Source organism: Rhipicephalus microplus, chromosome 10 (genome assembly GCF_043290135.1).
Source record: "Rhipicephalus microplus isolate Deutch F79 chromosome 10, USDA_Rmic, whole genome shotgun sequence".
Taxonomy (NCBI): Eukaryota; Metazoa; Arthropoda; class Arachnida; order Ixodida; family Ixodidae; genus Rhipicephalus; species Rhipicephalus microplus.
The window spans coordinates 27,585,422-27,602,504 of record NC_134709.1 but is presented as its reverse complement, the minus strand read 5'-3'; the positions used below and the strand labels follow the sequence as shown (position 1 = coordinate 27,602,504).

General features: G+C 48.7%; 1 protein-coding gene across 1 annotated transcript in view; it reads right to left on the bottom strand.

Moving 5' to 3' along the window:
• Window positions 1-5,926: 5,926 nt before the first annotated feature.
• LOC119181337 (neprilysin-1-like) overlaps window positions 5,927-17,083 on the bottom strand; it is a 52,190-nt gene continuing 41,033 nt past the window's right edge. The window contains exons 16-19 of the mRNA XM_075874590.1: window positions 11,016-11,081; window positions 10,165-10,269; window positions 9,967-10,043; window positions 5,927-6,166 (exon numbers count right to left, since the gene is read on the bottom strand). Coding sequence (XP_075730705.1) covers window positions 6,067-6,166; window positions 9,967-10,043; window positions 10,165-10,269; window positions 11,016-11,081 — 348 coding nt within the window. The 3' untranslated portion in view covers window positions 5,927-6,066. The remainder of the gene's footprint in view (window positions 6,167-9,966; window positions 10,044-10,164; window positions 10,270-11,015; window positions 11,082-17,083) is intronic.

The following is a 17,083-nucleotide window of genomic DNA, read 5'->3' as shown; positions in this document are numbered from 1 at the left end:
ACATGAGCGCCATCTGGCAGTTTCTTTTGGAAAACAAAACGCGTGGCCGTCGGCGCCCGTCTCAGAGGTGATAATCTGTAGAACGCGAGGCGACGGGTAGGTGCCACCACCATCTCGTCCTAGCAAAGTGTTGGAAACACTCCCCGTTCCGTGCAAGCGTTGCATGGTAAGCGCAGCGTGATAAGCGCTACGGTCCTTAAAATGCATGCGTTTTCTAGCAAGATATGCATATCCAGAATATATGCGTGTTGTTATGGTGCCCCAAACATGCGCAATAATTGCTCTTTAATTGACAATTGCAGAAGCATGAACGCTCAACCTTGAGCAACATTGGTGGTCGCTGCGGATGGGGTCGGCCGTTTCAAGTAACCGATACCGGTAAGAGTTGACAAACAGACAAATGCACAGACAGACAGATCAAAATTTCTGCGTCGAAGGTCCCCAAGAAAGACTATCGTCTTTAAAAAAAAAAGAAAACGCCAGGCCTGCGCGGATGGCGCAGCACAGTCACAGCGAAATCTAGAAGAGTGGCCTTTCAGAGCTTTTTCTGAACACTCAATAGGTAACTGCTGCAAGCATAGTTGCTCTATACCCACTACGGCATTATTAGTAAAAATTTTAGGGTAGTAGGCTGGCATTGGCTACGCCATTTTTCGTCATTCTTCTGAGAAGTGTGGTATCCGCTAAACTATTGCGAGGAATTTTGGGCCAGTTGTTCATGCAGTGGCTGACGACGATGGGGGAATTATGCCTGAAGTGGGTATGTGCCACAGTTAATAGCTGAACGAAAACAAGCTTTTGTAACGGGGGTCGAGCATTGGATGACCCACTCGTTACGGCATTCGCATTGTGCGACGACTGCTTGTTCTTTCACTGTTTTAAAACGCTTTATAAGTCGTATTAACGTGATTGCTTTCACGATATGAAGCCTGCCCAAGGCAAGTTTGAAAACAAGTCCCAAGCACCGGCGTTGCTCAGTGGTAGAATACTAGGCTGGCACCCAGTGGATCCGGGTTCGAGCCCCACTGTTTTTAAAGGCAATAGTATTTCTTGGGGACTTTCGACGCAAAAATTTTGGTCTGTCTGTCTCTCTGTACATTTTTTTGTTTGTCCGCTGTTAACGGCACCAGGTACTTGAAACGAGTGACCCTATCCGCAGCGCCCACTGATGTTGCTCAAGATTTAGCGTTCAGACATGTGCAATTGTCAATTAAAAAGCAATTATTGCGCGTGTCTGGGGCACCATAACAACACGTATATATTCTGCATGTGCGTCTTTTACTAGAAAAGGCATACACAGGTCATTTTAAGAACCATAGCGCTTATCACGCTGCGTTGACCATGCAACGCTTGCACAAAAAGGCGAGTGTTTTCAGCGCTTTCCTAAGACGAGACTGTGGTGGCACCTACCCGTCGCCTTACGCTCTACACCTTATCACCTCTGAGACGGGCGCACACACCCGTCTCAAAGCCACGCGCTTCGTTTTCCAAGAAAACTGCCATATGGCGCTCATGTCTCACGTGTGACGTGACTTAATTCGCTCGTTCGCCTCCGCTGCACGCTCGAGGCACTCTAACGCAGCACTTTCAGAATACCATTCACCGATTTTCTTGCGCAGAACATCAAATAACTGTATATTCACTCTCTTCACATGCAAGACTATCGTGTTTCGACGACATTTGCGGATTAACATGCAGATACGGGGCCAATTTTTTTTTTCTATTTTCGCGCGATGTGGTTACGTACATCTGCGGCGCGGCGGACAACTACGGCGCTGCGCGAGACCCGAGTTGTGACCTCATAACAGCTTTCGCTGTAAAAATGCGTCGGACTAGGCAAGGCAAGAAGAAAAGGGAAGACAATGGAGGTGGCTAGTTTTTGGAACGCCCGAGAGGCTTTGTTCCTTCCCATCAATGTTGATATTGTAAACGAGCCGAAACCGTACAGCACTTTTCCACAGAATGCCGCTGGTATCGAAATTTAAGACGAAAATTTGTGACACCGCCTTTTCAAAAACATGGGCTGTCTGAAACGGTATTACTCTTCCTAGGGGCGTCGGCACTTGGTCCGTGCAACAGGGACATTTATGGAGTGGTCTATAGTTATATAAAATGATAGTTTTGTACAGTAACCTAGAGCGGAAGCTGTCGCTGCGATCGTTATACCACCATGTGAATATAACCGTGACATCCTGCCGGTACACTGCTGGACAAGCGGTGCACGCACCAGCGAAAACACAGTGGTGACTGCAGTAGGCACAGTAGGCACACCATGTGAATGTAACTGTGACATCCTGCCGGTACACTGCTGGACAAACGGTCCACGCACCAGCGAAAACACAGTGGTGACTACAGTAGGCACAGTATCTTTTGCCTATTGCACGAACGAAACTGAACATTAGACACTGCATCGCCATGCTTTCGGGAAGTATGGGCTCTGCTGAAATGCTATATAAGAATGTTGAAGCGTGTTATGTTGTGTACTGGAATGGGGTAGTGCGTGATCTGGCGCCGAAGGCGTGACTCTTTTTTGCGATATTGGCCAGTGGTGCTCGGGCACACCGTGTACTACTGTGTCGCCACCTGTCGCCGCTCCTGAAGTAATTTATGGTACGATGAGATATAAAGCCTCCGAGATCGGTAGTTGCCGTGCTGGACGTGTGTGGGCGGGGGAAGACTCTCCGATTGCTACCGTCTGTTCCTCCTAACGCGTCGGCCAATTTCAGCATGTGCACGAAAGGCTCAGTGTTTGCAGTAAACACTGAATTCATCATCCCGAGTACATTGCGGAAAATTTATTGATACGTTCCCACTCTTTCGCGTCTCTTTTATGAGTAAAATGTCTAAATACAAAGAACAGTATTCGTCATCAGGTATTTTCTTTTTTTCTATCAAAAATGTTGCAACTACTCTTCTGGCTCATGCAGATAAGTGGTGGTCGTGGAACTCGCTCGGTATTCTTCAAGACACCCTCGTTTATTTCATCGCATGCGTTTAAGTTAGCTTGATAGTTAGGCAGGGTATATATGCGTAGAATGAACAGCCAAGTGCTTCTTTACGTCGTCTCTAATGAAAACAGTGAGCATGCAAACGATCTGGGTCACTGTTCTGCAATAGGAATCGTGCAAGCTTGGACAGTGCAGAAGCAACTTTATTAATACGATTATTGCATTCGAATGTGTTGGATTCTTTAAATCTTGCAATTACTTTGAGTTTCAGTCCAGGTTTGGGACTGCACTCAAACCGCGATATAAGAAACCTGGATAGAACGAAATATTAGTTATAGTGAAGTAAATGAAGAATACTCTTGATATAGATGTAGTGTTAATAAATTACCCAATTGAATTTTTTTTGGTTAAAACAAACTTCTTTATGTCAAAGATGCAACTTTGTTTTAACGAGGTTTGGGTTTATCTTACTCAATAACTGCACAAAGCTTCGCAATGCAAATTTAAACTACGCACGCCGGGCTCACCGTTCAATTATGGCGTTTACTAGTGGCGTGATCGCAAAAGTGACCACCGTTCTCCCATTCCAGTACAGTGTTACAATTACTCCCATAAATTGAACAATATTTTGTGTTTTGTGTTAATGGGCAACTTGTCAAAGCTGTACTCTTGCTGCCACTAAATATATATCTTTTTATTCCAGGTCAAAGAATTTTTTTTAATGATCCAGTATACATTTCGCTGGTCGTGGACTGGATCTACCGTGTTATCCACGATAAGAAAATCGGTTGGAAAAAGGCGAAAAACAAGAGGCCAGAGGAAGAGCTAGAAGAGGCTAGCAGGAATGTAAATAAAATGGCTTAAGCCAAACTGATTTTGATAGAAGTTTGTATTCGGTGCAGCCTTTGACGGGATTTGAAATATGTAGGAAACCTTCTACTTTGAACAGTTGGACGACCAGCCTGTGATTGCAGGCTACGAGCTGAAGGGCGAGAACTTCGTTGCGATGCCCGAAGAGGTGACTGCACCTGGTCGCATTGAATCCATCGCCATCATTACCAAAGAGCCAATCGACGAAGTCATCGCCAGAGGTACTTTGAATGTTAACATAGTATTACTGTGGCCGACCGCATGAACGTTTCGGTTGCAGAAGTGGCGGCCGTGAGAGCGCTCTTGCTGTCAACGCCTCCTAAAAAAATTATGCCTGGAACGTGAGCCGCGAACGCGCTGCCTTACCCTCCTCCTTCGCTACAAAGGCGAGCGTCTCCGACGGCCGCCCCCTGCGAACAGAGCAATGCTCTCACAGTTGCCCCCGAGCAGCCGTGATGTCACGTGACAGAGCTACGGTTATGTCACGTGACTGAGCGGTACGGAGGCGAGCGGTCTCACGCGGCGGCTGGTCGCAACACAAGGCAGGAGGCATGGCCTCCGAGATTGCGTCCTGGCAGGAGGCTCCCAATTGAAAAGAGAGCGACGTTCCAGGCATAGTTTTTCTAGGAGGCGTTGTTCCTGTGTATCTGATTGCCGGTGGGCGTTTGCGACCCTACAGTTGTGTTCCAGTCCATGCGACACCCAGACCAATGAGAACGCGCGTTTCGTGTCAAGACGGACAGAACAGTGGACCGCACGAACACCTCAAAAAACGACTGCGCTGACGCCTGAAGTTCCAAGCTGTTCACTCGAACATGCGGCGTGTTTACAGTGCAGTAAATCGTAACACAGTGGTAACGCTCGAATTTCAAACCTGTATGCCACACTCTATATTTGTGCAGAGAAGTGTTGGGTCTGGAACGCGCTATGCCCCAGTATACCAGTGTTTGGAGCGGCTTCCAGAACGCAAGCCCATGTCTTTAGTGAAGTGTAGTTTCGGCTTTGCGTCTGACGTTAACTCGCCTGCTCGTATGTAAATATACATGTTGTAAAACAAGTCCGATGCATCACCTGTGGCCAGTGACGAAACCGGGAGGTGGCACACTGGGGATGCGCCCCCCTCCCCCCTCCAAAAAATTTCTTGCGCCCGCGTAGCGTCGCTGAGCATATCACCCGCTATGGTCGTCGATACGTAATGGCCATCGTTTGGGGTTTTAAGTCCCAAAACTATGATGTGGTCATGAGGGACGCCGAAGTGGGCAGCTCCGGAAATTGTGACCATCCGGCGTTCTTTGAAGGGCACACGCCTTTCCTCACATTTCGCATTCATCGAAACGGGGCCACCGCGGATAGGTTTCGATCATGCGACCTTTCTGGTCTTCAGCCGGGCACCTATGTCGTCACCATTCGCCTGTTTCTTCGTTCTTAAGAATGGTCGCTTAGGTACGAACCTTCAATTGGCTTTTCTGTTAAGCGAAGGACATGTGCACAGTACCGCAAATGGAGACTGTGCAACGATTGCAGTGACCTTTGTGTGACTGGTAACTACAGCAGAAACGCTCTAGTGAAAGCCCTACAGCAGCCAAGACGTACGATAGTCCACTCCACCGCGAGATAAAGGCACGCGAGCGTGCCTCCACCATCTCCACTCTGAGGGGCAAAGTACGCGTGGGAGATGAGAACGCGCGCCGCCGCGCGCTCATTGCGCCATCTTAATGGCAATGCTAGAAACACGCTAGTCCCCCCCCCCCCCCCCGAGACGCACGCCACCGCGCGCTCTTTGTGCCATCTTGCTAGTAATGCTAGAAACACGATAGCCTCCTCCCCCCGAGATGCCCATCACCAGCGGTAAGTGGTAGATATATAGAGCTTGCCGTTTGAACTTTGAAGGACGACTGTTCGGTGGCTCAGGGGTTGACGCCTCGCAGGAAATTCTACATTATGGTGAGTGACGGCGACGCTGGCGGCGAAATATAGCGTGGAGTGTCCATATAATTTTCGATTGCAATAAAAGTCCATTTGGAAGGACTCTCTTACCTGTTGGTGGTCAGCATTGGCCAACACCACAACCAGACAATAACTGAACACGCTGTGCATTGCGTAAAATGTTGTGGTCTCGAAAGAGTTTCCAGTATTCTTTATTAAGAGATTTTTCTCAATCGGCGCATATTTATCGAGGGAAACGGGTGAATGATTCAGGCGATTTCGACGTCACAGCGTTGCTTTCTCTTCCCTGGCGACGAAAGCCTCACCAGATGGCGCACCGGTGTTGTCGGTTCATAGCGGAATACGCCGAACAGTTGAACGTGTCGGAGAAGGCGGGCAAGTTAGACAGTGGTACGTTGATGCTAAAATACAGAGAAAAAAAAAGAGTAAACAGATAAACAGATACCGGTATTTGGATGCACCAATGGGGACAATTTTGGCTTAAATGCTTACGCTCAAGAAACGAGCTCACGTAACACTGCTGACGTGCGAAAATTGCGGTTGCGAGTGTGCGTTTTCATGGTTAAAAAAAATGCCCGCAGCTTCCCTCGGGGGAACACTGAGGAGGATGCGGAGCATATAATTGGTTAACGGGGTGTTAAAGTGCGACTTACTTGGGTCGATGGCTAAATTGGTTAACGTGGTTGTGAAATGGGGTGTTAAATTGTGACTTACTTGGGTCGATGGCTAAATTGGTTAACGTGGTTGTAGGAGGGGGTGTTAAATGAGTGAACACGTACACACGTATGCGAAAGGGCGGCGCTGGTCGAAGGGACGTCGATCATTGTGTTTGTGGATTCGTTGGAATTCATTTCACCGCGACCTTGGACGTCGACGCGCCGTACAAACCAACCGACGAGCGGCAACTGAGCGAGTGAGCGCCGACCTTGAGTATATATACAGCGCGACGGCGCATGCACTGTCAGCTGTCGAATGTTCGAGAAGGGGGAGAAGCGCAACGGCGCATGCGCGCGCGTCAGCTGCCGATGTTCTCGAAGCGCGACGGCGCATGCGCGCGCGTCAGCTGCCGATGTTCTCGAAGCGTGACGGCGCATGCGAGCTACATTATACAGCTAGCGAAAAATGTTCGTGAAGAGGAGAAGCGCACGCGGTGTGTAGAGGAGGAAGGGTGCACAGATGGTGGAGGAGTGAAGCGCGCGCGGTGTGTAGAGGAGGAAGGGATGCACAGATGGTGGAAGAAGGAGGAGGAAGCATGCGGACGGCGCCGCACTACAAGCCTAGAGTATTAGATGCTCCGCATCTAATATTTTTATTGCTTCATAGTCATTAATAACTTCACAGTGCAAATTATTATGTAAGGGAAGAGGTGTAGCCGGAGCCGCACGTAGTCGTCAACCTCTGTGTTGAAATACGTGGCGCAAGGTTACCAATGAGAAGAACGAGAAGAGACAGAAAGAGCGCTCTTTCTGTCTCTTCTCGTTCTTCTCATTTGTAACCTTGCGCCACGTATTTCAACTTAATATGTACCAACTAGCCAAACATACCGTACTGTTAAGCATCAACCTCTCCTGACTGGTGCCGTGTTCCACTTCAAAAACATGGGCTAACAAGGGGTCATGTTTGAGCGAATGCACTTAATTTCTGCGAGTGTCATTGTGACGGTGCACTGCAGCTGCTGTACGAATAAATAATAATAATAATAATAATAATAATAATAATAAAAAGGTGGGGCTTGACGTGCGCGAAACTTCAAGATATGACTACCAGTTACTCCTTCCGGACAGGCTCAAGGTTATTCTGGCTTTTTAATTTTGCCTGTGCTGCCCTCTGCCGTTTTGGTAGAGACCACGAGAATCGTTATGGACAGAATGAAAGCCTCCGATGTTTCGCGACCTGTTAAGTGTACATGCGTTGTAGCATCGTGAGAAAAACCGGATTTCAACTTTCTGGGGTTGTTTAAACTGCACGCAAATCTAACCACATTTATTTATTTATTTGTTTATTTATTTACATTACCCTCAGGGCCCATAAAAGCGTTACAGAGGGGATGGGTAATATAACAAAAATGGAGCAATAACAGAACACAATAATACAACCAATTAATTAGAATACATGTTCAAACAATATTCAGTTATTAGAGGCTTAAGATATGATCGGTTAGTGCAGTCTTGAAGGATGACACGTCCTCAATGGAGGCGATGGAGGGGGGAAGGTGGTTCCACTCGGCACTGGTCTTTGGCAGTGTTGGTGTTGTTACGTTTGGCCCCGGCAATTCGTCTGGGCAGACGCCATTGTGCGTAAGCCTGTCTACTAGGGGGGAGGGGAGCGCTTCCAACGCCATCGACGCCCAGTCTGCAAGACGCTGTCCGGTAGGCGTTCCGGGAAACAGTCGGGTCTCAACGAAAGCTTCGCGATGCTTTTGTTGAACGGGCTCGATCAGCGGGGGAACGGCGCCAATGTTGCGGGTCTCGTTAAGTCAACCTCTTGACTCGGCTTTTGTCAACTACGCGAGGCCATCTCAGCGCACCGACAGCCCGGAAGCGTGGGAACGCGTCGAAGAAGCCGTTCACCGGAATCGAGCGTTTTGGACTGCCTGAAGCTGAAAGCAGCGTGGACCGCTGCTGACGGTTGGGTTAGCGGCCATCTCCCCGGAGGAGCTCAACTTTCCCTCTCCGGGCTCTTCCTCCTCGCCCTGCGGTGCCTTCAAGGCGTGGGCCAGGTGCGTGTCTCTGTGGTGCGTTCCTGTCACCACTGGACCGTTTCGGCCAGCCGAGTGGTGCAATATCTGCACCCTTTCTGGTGGGTGGACCCAAAAGACTTCGTCCCCTGCTTTGTGGCAAGAGTGATCAGCGCCTCTTTCGGACGGCGGTGACGGCGGGCTATAAAAGCCGAAGCATTTTTGTAAATAGCGCTGGATCTTGTGCTGAATCATGTGAGTGGGATCTTGTACGAAATCATGAGCCGAACCTCTGTTGTACATATTGCGGGATCTTCTGGATCCCTGTACAGTTCCTATCCTTCTTCGATAATGTGAATAAATCTTTTGTTCTACCTCTTACTAAACGCGTCTCCTCACTGGCGAAGATCGGCTATGCGGACGACGGCGGGGTGCCAGCTACCCTAAAGAGAAGCCCGCCGTTCCTGCCATGAGCAACTTCCTCCTACCCTTAACAGTGTTCTTTGCTTTTCGCGTCCCTTGCTCTAGCGACTGAGCTACCGCGTTCGTCATCGCTACTGGAGGCGCTGACACTCTGGAAGTGATATATACTTCGTATTGTGGTGGGGGGGGGGGGGGGGGAGACATGACCGCCACTGTAGTGTAGTTAATAGAGCATCGGACGTGTTATGAGAAGGTCGCAGGTTCGGACCCTGCGAGCGAACAGTTATCTTTTCGTGCGCTTTAATTTCTTTAGATACGCCATATTTACTACATTTAACGTACCCGGTATGCGTTTTCCTGGAAATCATTACCTGTTCTCATTAATACAGGAGAAGTGCACTCGCTCGAAACGACGTTAAATTTGATTGTGTGAAATAAGCGTAAGAAGCTGCGAAACATTGCTCTCTAAGATTCGATGGATTCCTGTCATCTTCAAACAGTCGGAAAATTTTAGAAACATGTCTTAAGTTTAGCGGTTGGTATACACTGCATATCGTGAACTTTAGCCCCAAGGAACGAAGCAGTACGACTAAAGACTTGAGAGCAGGAGCTCTGTGTCGTCGGGCCTCTATCACTGTCACACTGAGTGAATTTATTTATTTATTTGCTCAATTAATTTGTTCACTTGAGTATTGCCAGGTTCTCGCGAGAGGCCTTTATCAGGAGTAATTGTAAACACGACGAACATTACGTATCGTTGCGTTAAACAATACACTCAGAGTCTCAGACCTCATTACAAAAGATTTGCATCTAACACGAAAAGAAGTTCGCGATATCCCGAAATTCGTTATAAAAGTGAACTCCTAAGACTGCCTATTACAAGACTATTTTTCATTTACTTCGTTATAACGGATATTTTTGCATATACTATTTCGTGATATCGAGGTTAGAGTGCATATCTCATATGCCTTCTCGCCTTTTCGTCTATGTAGCGCCTTTCAGAAGAACCATTTTGGTTTCGATGCCGAGGCGAAACTTTCTGTGGCTTCTGCAGTTCTCCCTATTAAGATAAAATAATGAAATATAAAACACTTCTTATACCCGTATTGACTTGGACTGTGTGGGTCGTACTGTATTTGCTCCTTCAGGAACTCGGGACGACTCAGGCTGCACATTATCTGCGCGAAACAAACAATGGACAACACTTTTTAAAAACTCAATCAATATGCGAGTGTTGATTACGCGTACAATCTCGCTCATCAAAAAAAGAAAGTGAAACGTCGCCGCGATGACACTTACCATAGCGTTTGCGATGAAGAACAGTTGCTCGCCGGAGAACTCTTCCAGGTCCTTCAGACGAGTGTCCACGTTCTTGTATTCCACTTGCAGAAGCCTTTTGTACGCCTGCGAAGCGAGATCTTATTTGACGTCGTCATTTTAGGCCGTGCGCGACCAAGGAGGATTAAAGAAAAATTGCTGGAGGTGGAAGCTCCCGCAATGCCTTGCCAGCAGAAGTGAAGCCATCTTTTGCCACTGCCAAGATGGCGGAAACATGCTCTTTTCTGATGGTGCCCACTTAAAGATCAAGTGGCTTTGATATGTTATGAAAAGGCTACGTTAGTTCTATGTTAAAAGATTGTTGTTCCCGACGAAATAGCACACAGAAACGAGTATAAATGACTGAATCTTCAAAGCCTCCAACTAGAGGCTCACTCAGGAAAACTAGTAACTCTAAGACGCACTTGGAGCACTATGTGACCCGGAAAAGTTCCCACATTAAACTCGTTGGTCGTGCGAGGGAAACGCTTCGTTTTTATTTGCTGAACGGTGATAATTTATCATGCCCCTAGTAAGATGGCTGCCACAACCGCCATCTTGCCACTGGAACGGCTTCACTCCTGGGCAGTAATTTCCACTCCAGCAATTTTTTTTCCTTCTTGTGCTGGACCACTGATTTTAACCCTTCGAGATGCGTTGTACCAGGCCCGTAGCCAGAATTTTTTTTTCCGGAGGGGGGTGATTGACGTGTTGAAGGCTTTGAAAAAACATTTATTCTTATTATTTGTCATTGGTAAAACACCTCCCTCCATTCGAATTTTCGGGGCCCAGCAACTGATACCGGCCAAACAATATGAAGCACTGCCACCTACCTCGAAAGCCAGGCGCAATCCACCGTTGTCGGCAATGTTCTCGCCTAAGGTGTTCTTGCCATTGAGCTGTAGTTGACAGAATTAACAGAATCGCACGTTACGCGTGGTCACACGACACAGTATTCCAACGAAAAAGTAACTATTGCAGAGAGACGTGGCTGAGCCGTAATGTGAGAAGTCATGTTTTGTTGCATACTGAAGAGTGTAGGATCTAAATAAGAACTATACTACTGCCACGTTTATGGAATGTGGATCCTCGGTATTACGTGCTACGCTTTGATTTTTGATCGCAAGAAGTCAATGTGCCTCTTTATTCAGCGTGAGTCCAGGTCAATAAAAAAAGTGTTTAGAAAAAAAGTGGCTAACGATTTAGGGAACTAGGTACTCTACTATGGGAGAGCGTAAAGCCGTCCCGTATATAAGAGCAAACAACAACAAGTACAATGCATATCTACGAAGTGAATGCTGATGATAAGCGAAGCAGTGCATCATATCTTGAATCGTAACCTTCTATTTTGTTCTGGTAACAGTATTTTATTTTGTTTTTGTTAAACTTTTGTTCTGCCATGGGCTTTGATTGTCGGGTGGTTAAATGTTGGTATTTTTCCGGTGTTGTGGCCTTTCATTTTGTTTGTCCCTGTTAACGGCTTTTTGATAGCTTTTTTTTGTTGTTCACAGACGCTTTGGTTTATGAACGGAGGGAAATTGTTTGTTCTTAGTGTGCTTCGCCCCTAAAAGAAAACTACTCGTGCGTCCTGGTTTTACGTTATTCGTAGTAACCCAGCCAGGCTATACTGCTATCTGAAATTGACAAGTACTGCGCTGATTGGACAAGCTGGTGCATGACAAGATGATATTGCTTTAGCGCAGCTCAGTTTGAGCGTGAAGAAAATATGCCATGCAGCAAAGAAGGGGAAAAGAAACAGACGACACTGTGATGATATGTGGGGTTTAACGTCCCAAAACCACCATATGATTAGGAGAGACGCCGTAGTGGAGGGCTCCGGAAATTTTGACCACCTGGGGTTCTTTAACGTGCACCCAAATCTGAGCACACGGGCCTACAACATTTCCGCCTCCATCGGAAATGCAGCCGCCGCAGCCGGGATTCGAACCTGCGACCTGCGGGTCAGCAGCCGAGTACCTTAGCCACTAGACCACCGCGGCGGGGCCAGACGACACTGTGAGCACTAACTTCCAAGCTCTTGTTTATTGCGTACCCTTACAACACATCACATAGTTCATTCCACGTGACGCCACACAAATGACAAAACCGTACACGTGTGGCACAGCACGCGCTACGGAGGAAAACGAGTTGTGATCTTATCTCAAACTAACAATCTTATATCAATGCGGGCCCTTTTTCTGCCTATCGTCAGGACCCTCACGCCATCGTGTCGCTCATCGCCACTTTAGTTTGCAAGGCTCGTTCACTGGGCTTCTGGGTCCGCCGAAAAATTGTTCCGCATGAAGTTGGGGCGCTCTTTTGTTTCTGTGTCCTTTCAGCGGGGCACATCGCAAGGGTGTGCAAGATCCTGAAATCGGAGCTTCACAGACAGGCAAGACCATATCGGCAACTTCTCTTGCATAGAAACGAATCCTTCGTCGTTGGACATCAACCTGCGCACCTTTTCACGCCTGATCGCCCAGAAGACTGAAGTTGAGTGGCAGGTCTGCTTGAGACAGCTCAGGAGCTGTCTCCCCAAGAAAGTTACCGAACGCCGCAACCGTGTCCACGTGACGGAGCAAGTTAGCCTTCCGGGTTACATTCATTACGCTCTGTCGCTGGGTCCCAAGTTTGCCGTGGAAACCAAGCAAAAGACCCAAAGAACTGTTGACTTTCCGTGAGGCTGGCGTCAAAGTATGTGACAGGGAAAGCGGTTGCACGTCTTATTTCTGAGAGTGTTGATGTGGTCGCACGCTTTAAGGGAGCACGTCCGAAACTCCAAACAAATCAGAGCTTCTGCACGTTAGAGCGAATCCAAGAGATAAGTCAGCCATACACATCTCCCTGTCTGGGGTTCCCATCAGAGAGGTGGAGGAGCTCCGGATTCTGGGCCTGTTCATTCACCACAGACTCAGACCGGACTCCACTATAGCGAAACTCAAGAGAATAGGCGAACAGGTAGGGCGCATGATCCACCGCGTTTCCAACAAGCGGGGTGGTCTGCGGGGCAGAGACGCACTTCGGCTCGCGCATGCCTTCGTGACTAGCCGAATCCTCTACGCCGTCCCATACCTTCGCACTAACAAGCAAGAAGACGAAAGAATAGATGCCATCATTCGTAAGGCTACTAAACGAGCTCTGGATCTCCCGGTGGCCACTTCCAACGCCAAACTGAGGGCGTTAGGTGTGCTCAACTCCTACCAGGAGTTGCGGGAGGCCCACCTTATGAATCAATATACGCGGCTCGTGCAGACGGCTCCCGGGCGCCGCCTGCTAAACCGCTTACATATACAGCACACTTGCACTGCAGAGGAGGCGGAGCGTATTCCGGAACTGTGGCGGCATATGCTCTCGGTCGCTCCACTCCCCAGTAACATGGATAAGCACACGCACGAAAGCAGAAGACAGGCGCGGGCTCGGACGCTTGAGAGGCAACACGGCTGCCGACCTGGTGTATTCTACGTAGATATAGCAGGGCCTTCACCCACGGGATTTTACACGGCCTCTGTAGTTCACCGGGAAAAGCATGTCAATGGGCTCTCGTTCCGAGCACAAAATCCAGAGCGCGCTGAGGAAGTCGCGATAGCGCTTGCTGCTGCGGACCCCAACTTGAAAGTTATCATCACGGACTCCAGGAAAGCATGTACTCATTACTTGGTAGGAGAGATATCCCCCCTAGCCAGCCAAATTCTAAAACGGGCTCTCGCTGATCCAGCCCCGAAACGCATCGTATGGGCTCCTGGCCATCAGGGCCTACGAGGTAATGAGGCCGCTGACGCGGCCGCCCGAGCGCTTACCCACCGGGCTCCTCACCTTGGCTCTTATGACTCGGAGGCCAATACACCGCTGCTGCGGTTCAAAGAAATTCTCACCTATTATCGTGACACTCACCGCCTTTACCCGGCTCCTGCGAAGGGGCTGAGTAAGGCGGAAGAGCGAACTCTAAGGCGCCTGCAGACAGGTACTCTACTCTGTCCTGCAATCCTAAAGCATTTCGATGCGAACACAGATGGGCGGTGCCCACACTGTGGGGAGACGTGTGATATCTTCCACATGGTATGGGCATGTCCGAAAAATCCCCACCTACCCCCTTCCCCTACCCCTTCCCGAGAGGCATGGGAGACTGCCCTCCTCGACAGCTCATCACTAGAGTCTCAACGGGCTCTGGTTAGACGGGCGCGAGTAGGGGCCTCGTCATGCGGTGTCCCGGACTAAGGACGCCGACCATGTAGCAGGGTCATGCTTTGGCCCCGTACCTCTCTCTTTTACAATAAATGTTTTTCATCATCATCATCCGAAACTCTCGGTTAACCGCATCGCTGACTACCTGATGGACAATTCTCTATGTGTGCTGCCGTCTGATAAGGAAGGTGGATTCTGTGTGCTTCCAACGGGGGTGTTTTGTGAAAAAGCCGACAGTGCCGTCGCCAAAGTCTTCAAACGGTGCGAGGACCTGACACTGAGCAAGGTAAAGTCCTCAGCTATTAAGCTATGCAAGAGCTTCAACCTTGGTAAATTAGAGAAGTCCTTAGCAAAAGGAACCACCTTTTGATTCAATTCAGCGCAAAAAAACCCATAAAGTTGACGTTCCTCAAAGGGTTAATGTGTCAGAATATGACTCCTGGCAGAGGCCAGTAGCACCGTTTTTACAAGCCAAGCTTAAGTGTTTGTCCATTAAAGACCCCTTCCTGATAACGAACTGGGATGAAACAATCTATTCTTTAGGAACTAACGCTGACGAAGGTTACCACGCGTTTTTCATTGACGTCAAAAATCTTTTTTACTCAGTTCCTCATAAAGGCCTGCTCGAAGTAGTGGAACAGTTCATTGACGAATATGGTGCCATAAGGTTCCAGAATGACGCCCTGATATCTAGTATAGTGTTTTTTTTGAGCTTTTACATTTTTATCCAGTGTCAACGTTTATTAAATGGAACGACGCTGTTTATCTACAAAAAAAAAAAACATGGGTATGCAGTGGATCGTGCATTGCACCCGTACGGAGCCATCTTTTTCTCGCCCGTCTTGATGTTCTGTCTGATAAGCTCGCTCAGAGGAAGGCGCGCAAGGTTTTTCGGTATGTGGATGATTTCTTGTTATTTATTGAGTTTACTTCAGTTGACATTGAGCTGCAGGTCGCAGAAATCCTGCCAATAGTTAACGAGTGTTTTGTATACCGCTTGAAGTGACGTACGAAATACCGCAAGAAGGCAAAACTCGCTTTCTTGACCTGCGTCTCTCTTGTTAGTTTGAACACACACACACTGGTGCTATGAACCGCTGTCGGAAACGCTTCTCTTGCAGTACAATGCGGCGCATTCAAAACTGATAAAACGAGGAATAGCCAGGTCATGCTTTAGAAAGGCCCTGTTGAAGTCATGCCCTCCGTCACACCGTGGCCGCTAGTTTTGCAACACAAAGCAAGCGATTATCCTTGGCAGGTTACCCAGTGTTCCTGTGTCTGTTGCGTCGTCCACCTATGCGGGGATGGCCGCGGACTAATGGTGAGCCTGATGCTGGGAAAACCAGTGTCATACCGTATGTACAGCGCTCAACTCGGCTGTATACAACGACGGATCGTCGCGCGCGGAACAGCACGAGCGACATCTTCAGTCGCAAATACGTCACATCTGAGCATGCGCAGAGCCAGTGATGCGCCTGCCTAGCAGTTTCCACCCTTCGTTATCTCCGCGGCCGCGACGGCTGCTTTGGCCGTCGAAGCGTTGTCAACACTACAAAATCGAAGTAGAAGAACAACGAAAGTGAAATACTCTCGCTTCGTGATATCATATCACAGCGACAACAGTTTTACTTCGTCTTTCTTGTTTTTTTCGCGAAATCGATCAGAGCGATTTCGAGGGCCGAAATTGTTGTTGCATCAGTGGTGATAAACAGGGATCAGTATTGCGAGGCAGGCACATCACGGGCGCCTCGCACGCTCAGATGTGGCGTATTTGCGACTGCAGATGTCGCTCGTGCTGTTCCGCGCGGTACGCTCTGTCGTTGCAGACAGCCGAGTTGAGCACTGTACATCAAATTTCACACCAATTGAAAAAGACTGTTATCTGCTCCAGACATACTAAGCCGTCTATGTAAGCTTATGAAACACAAGAAGGAGGTGCAACCCACCTGCAGAAAGAAGCATCTAACTAAGAAGTTTGTTAAATGCGCCCTAGCTGTTGTCTACGTGTTCCTGCTGTCCAGTGGCGAGGTTTACATAGGACGGACGGGAAGGTGTGTTAATGATCGCTTGCGTGAGCCAATGCCACCTAGATAACTTCAGGCCTGCTCAATGTGTCGGCCACGGGATCTGACGTCACTACGTTTCGACCAGTGTGTTTTGCTGCGCAGACGTGCCCACGCTTGCTCTCGTCGCTCGACAGACATGGATTGCCAAGCCCGATGAAAGTTTTCGTGGCGTGCTAGCGTGCCCCGCCGCGGTGGTATAGTGGCTAAGGTACTCGGCTGCTGACCCGCAGGTCGCGGGATCGAATCCCGACCGCGGCGGCTGCATTTCCGACGGAGGCGCAAATGTTGTAGGCCCGTGTGCTCAGATTTGGGTGCACGTTAAAAAGCCCCAGGTGGTCGAAATTTCCGGAGCCCTCCACTACGGCGTCTCTCATAATATTATGATGGTTTTGGGACGTTAAACCCGACATACCCATCAATCAATCGTCTTTTTCTGTGTCCGTGAAGTGCAGAGTGAATACGTGATGCGCTTTGTGCACTGGATATTCGCAATCTGTACGGCTGGAAATTCGAATGGTTGGGCGATGCTGCCTGGCGAACCGTCTTGGCAAAGGGACCGATTCTGCGAGTGTTCTTGTTTCCTAAGGACAACCGAAGAACGAAATGTCAGCGTGTCGTTCGTCAAGCGGACGTCGACATCCGTTTTCTTCGTG